The 13,872-nt window shown below is 42.7% G+C and overlaps 1 protein-coding gene across 1 annotated transcript; it reads left to right on the top strand.

Moving 5' to 3' along the window:
- The first annotated feature begins 3,284 nt into the window (after positions 1-3,284).
- ESX1 (ESX homeobox 1) lies at positions 3,285-13,639 on the top strand. The gene is made up of 5 exons (XM_067005090.1): positions 3,285-4,407; positions 4,480-4,711; positions 4,794-4,839; positions 9,906-10,192; positions 11,186-13,639. Exons 1-5 carry the CDS (start codon positions 4,332-4,334, stop codon positions 11,409-11,411), a joined length of 867 nt encoding a protein of 288 aa, XP_066861191.1. The 5' UTR covers positions 3,285-4,331; the 3' UTR covers positions 11,412-13,639.
- The last annotated feature ends 233 nt before the right edge of the window (positions 13,640-13,872 follow it).

Raw genomic sequence — 13,872 nt, 5'->3', positions numbered from 1 at the left:
GTCCAGTCTTGCAGCTCACCAGCATTTGCAGAATTGCCACGTAACCTAGATCTAAATCCGTAATAAGAAAGAGAGGTGCTGATCTTCAAAGTCACACAGATCCTCACAGAGAGCTGTGTAAAACAGAAATATAACGAAATAGCAAATATGAAACAATCTGGAGAGGCACATTGGCATTAAAGATGCTCAGCACCCTTCAGGATCTGGTTTCTAGAACATCAAAGCTGGATCAGAGCTTTCATCAGAACGATTTCTGCTTTATCCAGACTCTGCACTGAAGTGTCTACTGGCTTGAAGACGACGTCTGCTTACTAAAGATCTGTGCTGAGGTGGCAAACCAACTCCTTGGACATACCTCAAGAAGTGTTTCCTGTTAACCCTGTCAAGTGTTTTATCTCTTATAACTTTATTGCAATATGGTTATGGACACGCTTTTCTTTCTAAGCTGAAGTATTAATCTTTAAATATAAATATATATTTTAATGAAGTTCTATGAAGAAAGCTGACACATATGATCAGTGTGCCCCTAAAACAAACCAAGAAACATTTCAAGCACATCAAGTACCAGACCCCTCATGCAGTTCCAACGTTGCTGTCATCTCCAAACATAAGCATATACTTCCCTTCATCTTTCAAATCCTTTCAAAGAAGGTGAGCTTTGTTATCTGTCACATTTTACTTTTTATGGGAGCCAAAGAAACACAAGAAAGCAGTAGCAGCAAGGTTGGTCAAACACGAAATGATGAAAATGTCATTTAGATCACACTTGTTCAGGGCATTTTTCAACGGCATTGGGCAGCAACTGTGAAACAGGCTCTCCGGCTCGTGATAAGACACAATACAACTGCAAAATACTAAGTCAGAAGTTCAGCCAGCAGTATGGGACTTGCCTGAGGATATCCAAAAAATCCGGACCATGACAGAAAAGGAAGACTACACTGTATCCCAGAAATAATGATTAAAACATATTCATCCTTGAAAGTTTCCAGGGGTAGCATGGTTCACCTGATCACAGAGTGCTAGAAAACTGCAAACTAATAGAATGAAGCATCCTGTAGTGATGTACAAAACCTCAGAATACAGCTAACTGCCTCATCCAGCCATTTGTGATAAAAATCTATTTTTATCTCCATTTCAAAAGAGAAAACACCAGCAAAAGACAACACCTGTAGGAAGAAAAATAGCTTCCCAATAAACAGCTCTGCTGAAAATAATTTTGATGAAAATCAGCTTGCGTCAGATGGCTGCTGCTGAGCTAGCAAGGAGAAAATTGTGCTTTATCTGCTGGTTTGGGTATTTTTGAATTTGGGTTGTTTGGAACAAAGGAGCTGTAGAACTTGGTTGCTTTTGGCTCTGGAAGATCTCACTCAAGTTCCTCCATCTGGCCTCCAAGATTCAGAGTCTCCCCCCTTGGGCAGAGCTGTGTGTGCAAATATAACCTGCAAAGGAGGGTTACACGTGTAACACAAGAAAGACATTCCTTGATAAGGTTCTGATGACGATTCTTGTGGCTAGAAGAAATTCGATGGCTCAAATCGTGTTTCCTGAAACTAAAAGAAACTGTATTATAGACGTTTGTGTAGAACCACTGTTCCTTCCACCACAAATGAGGCCCTAAACCTTCAAACACAGATAAGGTCTTCAAAATGCGAAGCCAAAAGCTGCTAAAAAAATTGCAAACAGGGAAAACACTGGCAGTTCCCCAAGTCACTGAAGTATCAGGGATGGAAAAAACGTCCAGAGAGCTCTTGGAGGCACAAAAGGAAGTATACGCATAGATTTCTGTCATGTGTCCCCCGATGTCATTCTTTAAAAGAGAGCACTGAGCATAGCTAGCAAGTCTTAATGATTTAACCTGCACTTGTGCAGGGCTGGCCTATGACCTCTTCACTTTACTACTTCCAGACCGCATCCCAGTACTCCTATGATACACAAGGATATTTTTTCCCACTGCCCATTGTAACTGAAGCACATATCCCTCCTCTATTGTAGGTGACTGTGTACAGTGGAAAATATATCATTCAAAAATTCTAAGTGTATCTTCTTTAATTTGCGATAATCCCCAAAAGGTTGTTTCTTACTGTAAAAGCTAAGACTTCTTAAAGCACACCTACCTTCACCAATGATTAAAAACAGTTTAGCAATAAAGAGCCCAGAAGCAAATGCAGCAACTGAAGAAACATTCTGGGATCCCAAGTCAAAAAAGCTCTGCAGCTAACAGGAGCGGTAGGGATGCAATTCAGACAGAAAATCCGATCCAGAGAATGGTTCAGCAGTCACTCCCAAAAGGCAAAGGCAATACACTTACAATACTTCCACTACCTACAGCACACACGTTCTGCTTACCTGTTACTGAAACAGATTTATGGTACAGTCACAATCATAAGAAAAATCACACAGCTGCCTGCATAGGAACATGCAGAAATTAGGTATTTCATTTTGTTTGATATGTGTAGAAAAAACATATTTAATGTAAGCTCTCCCGTGTTGGGTTCCCTCAGCAAAAGGCCCACACCACGCAGGCAAATTGTGCAGCAGGAAGTCTTTGTCCGTTTGTTCTCCGTCAGTATGCCCAATAAACTCGTGGCAGATGGGGAAGACTGAAGGTTTTCTCTCTCCACTCTAAAGGGTGCACGTGCCCAGACCTCTGCCCCTCCAAGAGGCTACAGATGGATCTTGATTTCCAGGCTCTTCTTGAAAAGGGAAGATGACAAACTCTGCTCTTCTTTGGTCCCTGCTGAAAACTACAGCCACGTGTGGAGACTCAGGAGTTCAGTAGCATGACATCTCCCTTCCTGTGTTGCCTTCTGCACTTTCCACCACGATATGGCTCTGTGACCTTACTCCAGGGCAGCAATAGCTGGACTAGCCCAGAACAAGCCAGAGTGGGCGCCAGAAACTGGACAGTACCACCTCCTAGCCATCTGCCAACACTCAGCTAACCCAGCTTCTCGGAGCTTCAGCTGGCCTGTTCAGAGGTAGTTCGGGAATTCCCGTGTGATACTGCAGGCACCACTTCTGGCAATTGCTACAGCCTTAATCATGCTTCTACAAATTTAAGTAGTGTTTTATTGTAAAGACAAGAGAAAAGGCAGTCTGAGGTTTGAAAACGAAAGTCAGGATCTAAACAGGACAAGAATCTGTGAAAGGTCATGAAAACTCTGTGCAAAGGTGCTTTTTGTAAGCATCACCCTTATAGACTTCACGCAAAACGTCAACCTGCATTTTCAAGATTAGGCATCAGTAAGTGCTTCAGGTGCTTTCCCAAAGCTTCTCACAGAGGGTGCTGCAGGAATAGGTCCACAAAGGCACACTGCTTCAGGCCAAACGCAATTTTTTTTGTGGTGAAAGGAATAAAGCTGAGGGTTGACTCAAGGAAGAACCTTGTGGCAGAGCAAGAGGGAGGCCTGTCAGTAACCAAGGACAGAAGCGCTACAGCACTCACACAGCCCCTGTGAGGTGAGAGGAAAGAGGAGGACAAAAGTCCAAGTCATTTGTTTGCAGACTACAAAACCAGAAGATTGTTCAGTCAGACATCTGGTATAAGAGAGGTTACGAGTTCAGGAAGCGTCTCCGCACTGACAGCTTCTATGTCCTTAGCTAAAACATAAACCATCCTGCCTTGGTGTGACGATCCCCAGACGTGGAGAACCCAGAACTTCACCAGCTATGCTATTTTATGGGTTAGTTATAAACACAAGGATTTTAAAATCTGTGCCTCGTTTCTAATCTAAGTTTCTCTGGCTTCAACTTTCAGTCACCTTTTGGATTAAATTTCCTTTAAGCCCTACCCCGTACCACTGTGTAAGAGTCTTTAGAAAGTGGTATTTTATCCTCATCCTCTAACATCTAGACCTCAGGATTAAGCCACCTTATGATTTAACTCATGTCATTCCCTCAGCAGTATACCACAGCAAGATCACAGAACTGCTGGGAGCCCGTGTAAGAAAGTTTGCAGGCCTCCTGCTGAGGGATCTCTGCCGTAACAGCGCCGACAACACAACTCAAGCAGAAGCCGTAGAGATCTGCAGAAGAGCGGCAATCCCGCAGGTTTCCGTGCACTCTCCCCGTGTTTGTCGCCACGGGGCACTGAGCAATCGCCGAACGCAGGGACTCGAAGCGGAGCAGAAGGGGCAGAGCACCGAAGCCCAGCTCCCCTTCCCCTCCCGCACAGCCCGGGGAGTTCCCCCCGAGCCCGGCCGTGCGCGTCCCACCCCCGGCCCTGACGCGGGCGCGTTAATGAAATGCTAATTACCGGGGCGCCGAGCCGGCCGGGCTGCCCGCGCCCATAAAACCCGGTGCCGGGCTCTGCCCGCTGCCAGCCCGCCGCCATGCAGGGCGCCCCCCCGGCGGCGCTGCACCTCCTCACCTCCTGCTTCATCGACGGCGTCGTGGGCCGGCGGCACGGTGAGAGGCGGCGGGGCGAGGCGAGGCGAGGGGCCAAGCCGCTCGGCTAACTGCCCGCTTCTCTCCCCTCAGGCGAGGAGCGAGCGGAGCCACCGCCACCGCGGCCCGGCCCCGCCGAGGAGCCCTCAGCGGCGGGGCGCGGGGGGCGCCCGCCCGGCCATGAGGCGGCGGCAGCGGGGGGCGGCGAGGCGCCGGCTCCGCTGAGGAGAAAGCAGCGGCGGTACCGCACCACGTTCAGCACCTTCCAGCTGGAGGAGCTGGAGCGAGCCTTCCGCAAGTCCCACTACCCCGACGTGTTCACCAGGTAGCGGGGGTGGCGGGCGGTGGGGCCGGGCGCCGCTCGGGGGCAGGCGGGGAGGCGGCTAACGGTGCGCTGCCCCCCGCAGGGAGGAGCTGGCCGGCCGCCTGGAGCTGACCGAGGCCCGCGTCCAGGTGGGTGAGTGCCGGGCGGCGGCGGGGAGCCGGCCCGGGGGGCGGGTGGAGGCGGGCGGGCTGCGCTTCGGCCCCTCAGGGACGGATGGAGAGAGACTGGCCGGCCGCCTCGGGGACACCAGCGGCGCCTCCTGGGAGCACCCCCCCGCCGCGCTGCCAGCTCGCCTCTGCTGCTGTCCGCCCGGGTGGAAGCAGGTACCGTGTGCTGGGCTTTGGGGGCGTGAGGCCGGCCTGAGAACTCGGCTGGCTTACAGCGCCCGAGGGACCTGCGGGGCAGGCCGAGTTGTTAGCGAGGCGTTCCGAGGAGCTTGCACCACCCGCCTGCTCTGACTGAACTCGAAAACACAGTCAGTCACACTGCTAAACGACTGGTTAAAGCAAATACGGGATTAATTCGGATGACAGTAAGTATTGACTGTCCTGGGGAGTTCTATGGCCCAGCTGAGCTGTGCTAACCCCAGCGCTCGTAGAACTTGAGGCATAGAAAGGGAGACTCATCATCTCAGCGTGTGCAGTTTCCTTAAACTACAAATGCCCCAAGTAGGTTTTCCTGACTCTAAGCACTTGATACCTTCTAAAAAGTAGCTCAGAATTTGTCTCATCTAAGCTAGAAGTCCCTTCCCATACAAAACCTAGGGGTTCTGGTGTTGGGTTTGTGTTGTGCTGGGTTTTTTTGTTGTTTTTTGAAAATGTTGCTTCAAACTCTGTGAAGACTTCCAAAGTATTTTTAAGCTCAGAATAAAAAACTGTACAAAATTTGGCTTGTGCTGTCTATCAGATACCAACTGAACTACTGTTCCAGCACAGCCCTGGGTACGCGCATATTCATGAAAAAGTGAGAACTGGGTGCAGCTGCTCAGTGTGACAGTCCTGCTTATTGCTGCATAGCGTTGTTACTGTTGGTGCCAGATCCTTGCTTATATATGTTGTCATAACTTAATTCACTGAATCTGGGATGGTTCACCCTAGATAACACCTGTAAGGCTGTAATTTTTGTATATCTTTTTGTTTTAATATGCACCATCTTCAGAAAAGGTTCTTAGAAGTATTAACAGTACTTCACAGTTACTCTTCTGAGAATAGCTGGATGTTTTTCATATTTCTTTTGTGTGCTTGGAGGAAGTCTTATGCTCCTCCCTCTCTTTACCACCAATGATCACTAAAACTTCTACTCACTGAAATACCCCAATATCTGGCAACTACGCACAGCACCTATGGGTAGAAGGGACACAAGTTAAAAGCTGTTAACTTACCAGTTACTGTCACATGCCCTTCCTAGGGTGCTCACTCTGTAGTCCATTTGACTAGTGAAGGAATGGTACAATGGTAGATGGCAAAGAGGAACTCATCTGATAGTGACTCATCTAAAAGACATGGAAATGTTTAGGTTTGATGTAGTCAAAAAGGAATTAACAAGCAAAATTCCAGAGTTCATGTATCCTCAGTGGATGGAAGGAACAACAAAAGACTCTTCCTTGCACCTACATATTCCTTGTCAGATTCAGATCCTAACAAGTCTTCAGGGCACAAGCACCCAGTCAGCACAGTTCGCTTGGGGTGAACTTCCAGTGCACAGCGCTTCTGTCTGCATGTGTCCTTGTCCTGTGGTATATGGGAAACCTCTTAGCTTGGAGGTGAAAGGATTCATAGGAACAGGTACTGTATAGATATACTGTAAATAACAAACTACCTTAATGTCCAAATACATCCCTCAAATACCTATGTTCATAGTTGCTCTGTATGGTGTCCTGTGAGAAGACTTCCATGCCTCTCTACAGTACCTGAATAAACCAGCTGGCGTGAAAAGTGGTATCTTTAATTTACTCAAGTGGAATTCCAGGAAACTAATTGATCTTCCCAAGTACAATCAGACTCCTTCTTCACCTCATTGTTTTCAATTTGAGATCCTCTCTGCGGCAACCCCGCTATCAACCAGCTGAAATGGATACAAGCCACTATGTTGTCCCCCACTCCTGCATTCTGGAGCCTTACATGAAAATGAAAAAACAAGGAAAAAAATTACCCATCGATATATTCTCATTTCAGCATCACTTCAAAAGACATCAACCGCTGATGTCCATTAGTTGCTTGTAGAAAGGAAGAAAAGAGATGGCAGCAAGAATCTTCCCATTCTTCCAGACCATGGGAAAGGGGTAGTCTGAAAGTCCACAAAACATTTTAATTCATCTGAACCTGTGTTAGGAAGCTCTTCAGTAGCGTTTACATCTCTTCTTGCCATTCTGCTCATAATTCACATTGTTGCTATGGGAGGAAAATAAGAACAAGTTAAAGGGATATTTTGTTTTCAAAATGTCTAGAGCAAGCCATTATTTGGGTATTCTAGTTCTGCAAACTGGATCAGTGTTAAAACATTAGTTTACAAATATAGCTGATCTGAGCATCCTTGTCGTGTTTTCTGATTATGATCCTGTATTCAGCTACAGCAGAAACATGATACTGTTAGCCACATCCGTAAGTCTCTTTAATGATTGCTAGGTATAGCATCAATTAAATATATTTTCAAAGAAAATTACAGCAAGAAAGCTATCAAATACTACATGCTCACCTTTTCTTTTTAAAACTCTTGTCAGGTAATGAGGTGGTACTTACAAAAACCATCTGGATGATGTAGTGTACAATTTAAAATCATTACTTTAAAACTCATCCTCCTATGAGTATTAATACTCAAATATTCAGACATAAGTAACACACTTTTTCCAAAGTATTTTGTCACTGCTATCAAACTCATACCATAAATACCTTAACACTAGCGTAGCGGTTTCTCTTATGTTTAGTTTATCACTTTAGATATATCCGAAAACAGAGTAAAGGCAAGTAAAGCAAAGGAAAAATGCCTAATAAAAGCTTCAAGATGACTAATCTGAATGCTAATGACTATAATATACGCATTAAATTTTGATAGCTGTTTGTCATGTATGATGCATGCCTGTGCCTCTTTTATCACTTGAGTTGATGAGTTTGTAACAGTAAGGAACTGAAAGTCAGCTTTTTTCTAAAGGTAATTATTAGATATCTATGGTGATACTCTTTTCACGTTTGAAGAATACAAAATCTGAGAGATGATTAAATAAGTTTAGTTTTAAAGCCAAAATCATCTGTAACACTAAAAAAAGTTATTTTTTAGTCAAAGTGCAAGTATGAGTGATCACATGGATTTGCTTTAGGACAGAAAAAGCAGAAAAGCACACATTTCATGTAAGGCTTCTTGATGAAGAACAGATTGAAGAACAATACTAAGACTTAGTAAGAAAATTAATACATTTGCAGTATGTTATTTCCTTTTAGGAAAGTTTTTAACTTGCATATCTGCAGTGTGAGACAGTTCACTGCCTTTTTTATATGATTTATTTGAATGGAAAACACTAACACCTTTCCTTCCAAACACACTTAATGTTGTTTTAGCACCTAAAGGTAAATTAGTCACTGCAAATAGTTAGATGGCATGTCTGATATTAAAAGGAGCAGTGGAGGTGGGAACGCCCAAAAACCCAGTTTTGAGACATTACACGATAGAAATTTAGAACTGTTAAAATATTTTGGCTGAAATATAATTGCAGATATAGTAACAGCTATTAAAAGCCATACATCCATAAAACTTCTGCATCAAAATTCAAAGATTGTCATAACACTTCTATAGAATCTATTTCAGAAAGACTAATACCAAAGGAATAACTATTTTAGCATCTGCTGTCTTTTTTTCTTTTTAAAGACTTAATTTTTGCAGCTTAATTTTATGATTTTACTTTGGTTTAGTGACATCGACAGATTCTTGATATGAAGTTAACTACACTGTATGTTAAACAACCTCCATCTTTAAAGTCTGCTTTTGTCTTAAGTCAGAAGTAAACTTCAGAAAGTCATGGTTCTGTACAGGACTGAGGAGTGTCTTTCCAAGAACTCTTGTTCTTTGTATTACCACTTTCTACTAAATGTTGAATCCTCATTAGAGCATTTAATTATTACACACAGAACCGTCCTGCACACAGCTCACTGAGTGACACAAGACTGCTGAGATTATAAGGCATTAAGCACAGCTAATGCCTTTTTTCCAAGTCCAGATCCAGTTCAGAATCCAGCTTGAATGGTCCCCACTACAGAGGGGACTCAAAAACCTGAGCAGCTGAGTACAGTTGGATTTTGAGTGTGCAACCTTAGCAGCATACACTTTCAAGATTATTAAAAAAAAAAAAACTCTCCCTGCTGTTTTAGGGCTGATGCTCCTCAGTCTACTCTTTGCTACCATCCGGGGTCTGAAAGGTTCAGCTCAGTGAATGCTAATGACAGTGTGAAGAGTCAGTTTTTCTGATCTGTAGATTGGATTGACTATAATCTTTAAAAGATGTTTAATGGGCTAAAATAATGACTAGTCAGGCTCAAACAGGCAATATACTCAACGGCTTACTACACAAAACCGGTGCTAGCTAAAGCCCCTTTAGGAACAGCTTGATACGCTGTTCTAATAAGACTTACTAGGTTTTCTAGTTTAGTATCGACTTCCACTGCAATTCAATTAATCACTGTCATATCACTATATCCTGTTTGCATTCATGGTAGGTAACAAAAGGTTTTCATTTTACTTTTAAGTTTCATGTATAAGAATGAATGGCCCAGCTATCAAGATAACAAGCACATGCCACATATTTGGCCTAGTTCCTCTTACAGTCATGATTAAGGTGCTTCCTAAGGTATCTGTACAGAAATAGCAACCTCTTGAAAGGCTTTGTTGAAATTTAGTTTTCAATAGCTTATGAAAGGAAGAATAATAATTTGAATAACTGATCATAAGTTCTCAAGTGATCAGTTTATCACAATGGGTTTAAACCATATGGGACTATACAGTCAGAGCTACAGTAGTAAAATTTAGTTTTTATAACCGATTTATTTGTTAATAAACCCATTACAATATTAAAGATCCATTCATGAATACTAAGAAGTTTTTGTTTAACAGTAAATATTTTGCCATCTGTATCACTGCATGCAGTAGTAGCTGGTAAGACAAATTTCAGAGTAAGTTCAGCTAATGCCTTTATAATTTCTTATTGAAGGTCTGGTTCCAAAACAGAAGGGCAAAGTGGAGGAAACGTGAAAAAACTGAAATTCTGGGGACTGTTCCAGGAATCTCCTTAACGCACCCACTTGGTCTGTTTTTGGATGTTCCACTGGGTCATTCCCCCCTCCTAGATCACACGTGGAGGTCAATGCCATTTTCAACATTGGCTGTGCCATCCATGTCTTCAGCCTTTAGTCCTTCAACCCTAGGGCCGTTTGGCCTCAGCAGCCTTACCTGGACTTCTCTCTTCAGAAATCCTATTTTAAATCCACATTTTGGAAGGTATAGTCTTTTTTTTTTTTTCTAAATCTCAAAACTGTTAAAAAAACTGCATTTTTATTATTTGATATTCAAGTATGTTCTTAATAAATGTGCTCCCATGGAAAAATATACTTAATAAAATGGAGTTGGTTCCCATGTGGGATCACTTGACTAGAAAAAAAATATTTAGTTTTAAGTCGTGCTAGTGAAAACTTCCTATGTAATTGCTGTTTGAATATCAATTGTGCATACTTACCAAAATTTTGGTCTCACTGAAGATTGGTCTTCACATAGAGTGCTGTAACCTAGGTGGCTTCAGCTCCATCCTTATCTTGCATAAATAATGATGTGACTGCAGACAGATGTGGCTTCTAGGAGATTTGGCAGAATAAAGGTTTTAGTCATTTTTTTTTTTCTATGGAGATCAGAAGGCTCCATAATGCACCCCATAAGATATGAAAAAGCATCTGTGTAGTGTGTGTAAATATGCGTGTGTATATATACACAGACATGTAAAAGACAGTGTTCTCCTCTTGCTGAAATTACAGCCTGTATCAATTCCATGCTAACTGGCAGATCTGTCTGCCACACAGGCAAATGCTGCTTTTCACATGGAGCAACTTGTCTGAACAAATTGGCTACGTAAACAGCTACATAAATTGGTCTTTTTATGAGGTCATTTATTGTTTTCACAGAACGGGCTGAGCTCCAGCATCCAAGGTTTGCTGAGAAAGGATTAGGAGTTAAGTGAGTGGTTGATGTTCTAGGTATCTGCAGTCTGATCAGCTGTCTGGTTTATTTCAATTAAGTGTTTTTTTGTTTGCTTTAAGAGTAAGATGCTGTACTGCAAAATAAAGCAAAAATACATTCTGCAAAACAATGTACATTTGGAAGAAACTGGTAGTTTTGGCAAGTTAGTTTCCCCACCTTTTTTTTTATTCCCTGCAACTCAAAAAGTACTTGTTCTCCAAAACAATTCTTAGTTTGGATAATATTGACTTCTTTCAAATACAGGTTTCTCAATGCTTTAAATCCTCTCATGACAACAGCTTCAGTACTAATGAAAGCTCCTGGACCCCCGTCAGACCCTGCTCTTACTGCCTTCACTGATCCAGCAGCAGTTGAAAGGAAAACGTCGAGCATTGCAGCACTAAGGCTCAAAGCGAAAGAACATTCAGCACAAATCCCTCAATTAAACCTCATCTCCAGTCTTACAAACACTAACAAAGAACTTTGTTAGGAGCTCTCCCACAGACTGCAGCCACAGAGGGGAAAGTGAATGCCTTCCCCAATAAGTAGCGCCTGTTAGAGACGTTTAAAAAAAAAAGAGAAAACACACATCCAGCTGTAGTTCCTCCACCTTCAGCAACGGACTAAAAGGAGATAACCCTGCTAAAAATTCTTCCTTCATTACAACATGAAATCCTGTAGCAAGTTGACTTTTGTCATCATTTTTATACTGAGTGAATTTCTGACGCTACGGAAATAAGCAGGAACTGCCCGTGTCTTTATAACTCAGGCTACAATGAAACTGAAGCTTCGAAATCCCTGAAGTCACTGGATGCTAGTTCAAAGGTTCGAAATTTGTTGTAGGAATAACTTCAGTCTTATAAGCAATTCTTAACTCATTTCTCAGGAGGAACTCTTACATACGGTACTTTAGACGTAAGAACCAGTACGCGGTATGTTCTTAACTTTGAAAACATGCTTCATGTTGAAGTACGGATGCCAGTGAAATCTCGCATTTTAGACAGACTTAGCAGGAAGGAGATGTAGACTATTTTCAGTATAGAATTTCGATTCAGAACTGGGTTTGTATAAAATATATCTTGTTTCAATCAAGAAATGTTTATGTTCAGAGTGGCAACGTTTTAATAATTAAAAAATACACTTTGTATTTGAAAACTGTACCCTGTGACAATAGGTTATTAATGTGCAGTAAGTTGTGTGTAGTTCTCTGTGCACATACACGTATCACTAAGTAGCTAATAGCTGTAAATATGAGGTTACTGAATACTTTTAGCATGACTAGTGGCACATATTGCAAGACCACTAAGTTAACAGATCGCTTGTACATCTCCATGTTTCATGCCTTGAGTAGATTGAGAATTTAAGCAAAAACTAAATGTGAAGTGTTAAATTCTTCCTAGGACTGATGTTGAATGAGTATAAACAGAGGTTCTACTAACCAGAAGTCTCTAGTTCAGCAAAATCATGAACTCCTTTTCTGGCTTTGGACAAATCCTTTCAAAGTTTTTGCTGAACTTCCCCATCCATCAAATGGACTGCGAACAACTGTCCCAGCTATAGGCTTTGCAGCTTACTTGCCTACCTCACAGGGCTGTTGTGAGGACTGATTAAACAAACATGGTCGAGCTATACAAGTGCTCATTGTTGCTTAGCAGTCACAGCAGAAAGGCCAACGGCTGAGGACACCTGCAGATTACCTTCCCCAAGTCCGTAGTGACACTCCAAGCAAGTTCTGTTGTGGGCTGATGCGACAACGTGGAACTCGCCCATTGATGCTCTCTGGTTCCTAAAAACCATTCACAAGCACTAAATTCAGAGAAAAGATTTTGTAAATTTCAGAACTTCTTTCTCACAGCAACTCTGGGACTACTCTTGAGACTATCAAAGATGTTTTCTAGGCTAGGGTTTTGAGTGCAGAGCTCCAGATACCTGACTTCTGCTTCTGTAGACTTCTCTGAGCTTGTATTTAGGTTTGTGACTGAGAAAGACAGTTTGCTGCATCATGCACCTCTGTTTCTCATTTTCCCTGAATTACCAGTTGCTTTGACTGCTCTTGGGCTGTAACGTACCACAAGACTGGAAGTATTTCTGGATTCACAGATCTCATTGTTACCACAGGTGGGAGGTGGTGGTGGTTTACTGTTAGGAAAAGCAAGCTTTATACCCAAAGTACGCTAGCTAGTCCTGCTGTGTGGGTCAAGCAGCAGAAGACGTGGAAGGCAATGTGACCAGGACCTCTCACAAAAAGTTTGTGTGCATTTTCTTCCACAACAGCTATTCACTCCCACCAGTTCACTCTGGTAGCCCAGGGTGCCAGCTGGCAGCATAACACAGTATCCACTCAAGCACTGGGTTTGTTCCAAATTAACCTTTTAAGTAGGTTAATGGTTTGAAAACTGTCAGTACACAATTCACAGAATAGAATGTGGCATCTTTCCTTGCCATCAGTGTCACTCTTGCAAGGTGAGGAGGTTCTGCAGGAAAGCAGACTGTGCCACTGTTTCATTAAAGCAGCAGGAACTGTCTTGCATTTGCCACAAGCCGTTCGGAAGAGAACTTTGCAATAAAAATAAAACCTATTTCTGCCAAGTTGTATTCCTAGACAAATTCACTAGAAGCAGCACGTGACAAATAACTGCTGAAGGCTGTTTTGAATAAATAGCATGAAATAGGAAGTTCTTACACTCACCAAAAACTTTGACTACAGGGCCATCAAAATTTCACCCAGAAAAAGCAAATTCACAAGCTAAAATTCCCTTGATTTCAGCAGTTAAATGCAGAGGTAACTTTTATCTGTCAAAGTTTTTCTAATAGCTATGGACATGAATGATTTCAGGGACAGCAGTTAATACACTGAGGCAAGTAACTTCACTTATTTGCGCTATAGCTTGTATCAGAACCAGATCTAGGAGCTGCTACCTTTACACAGCACATACAGCCACTTTTACATA

Source organism: Anser cygnoides, chromosome 13 (assembly GCF_040182565.1).
Source record: "Anser cygnoides isolate HZ-2024a breed goose chromosome 13, Taihu_goose_T2T_genome, whole genome shotgun sequence".
NCBI classification, from domain to species: domain Eukaryota; kingdom Metazoa; phylum Chordata; class Aves; order Anseriformes; family Anatidae; genus Anser; species Anser cygnoides.
The sequence above is the reverse complement of the archived record's forward strand: the minus strand, read 5'-3'. Positions and strand labels throughout refer to the sequence as shown.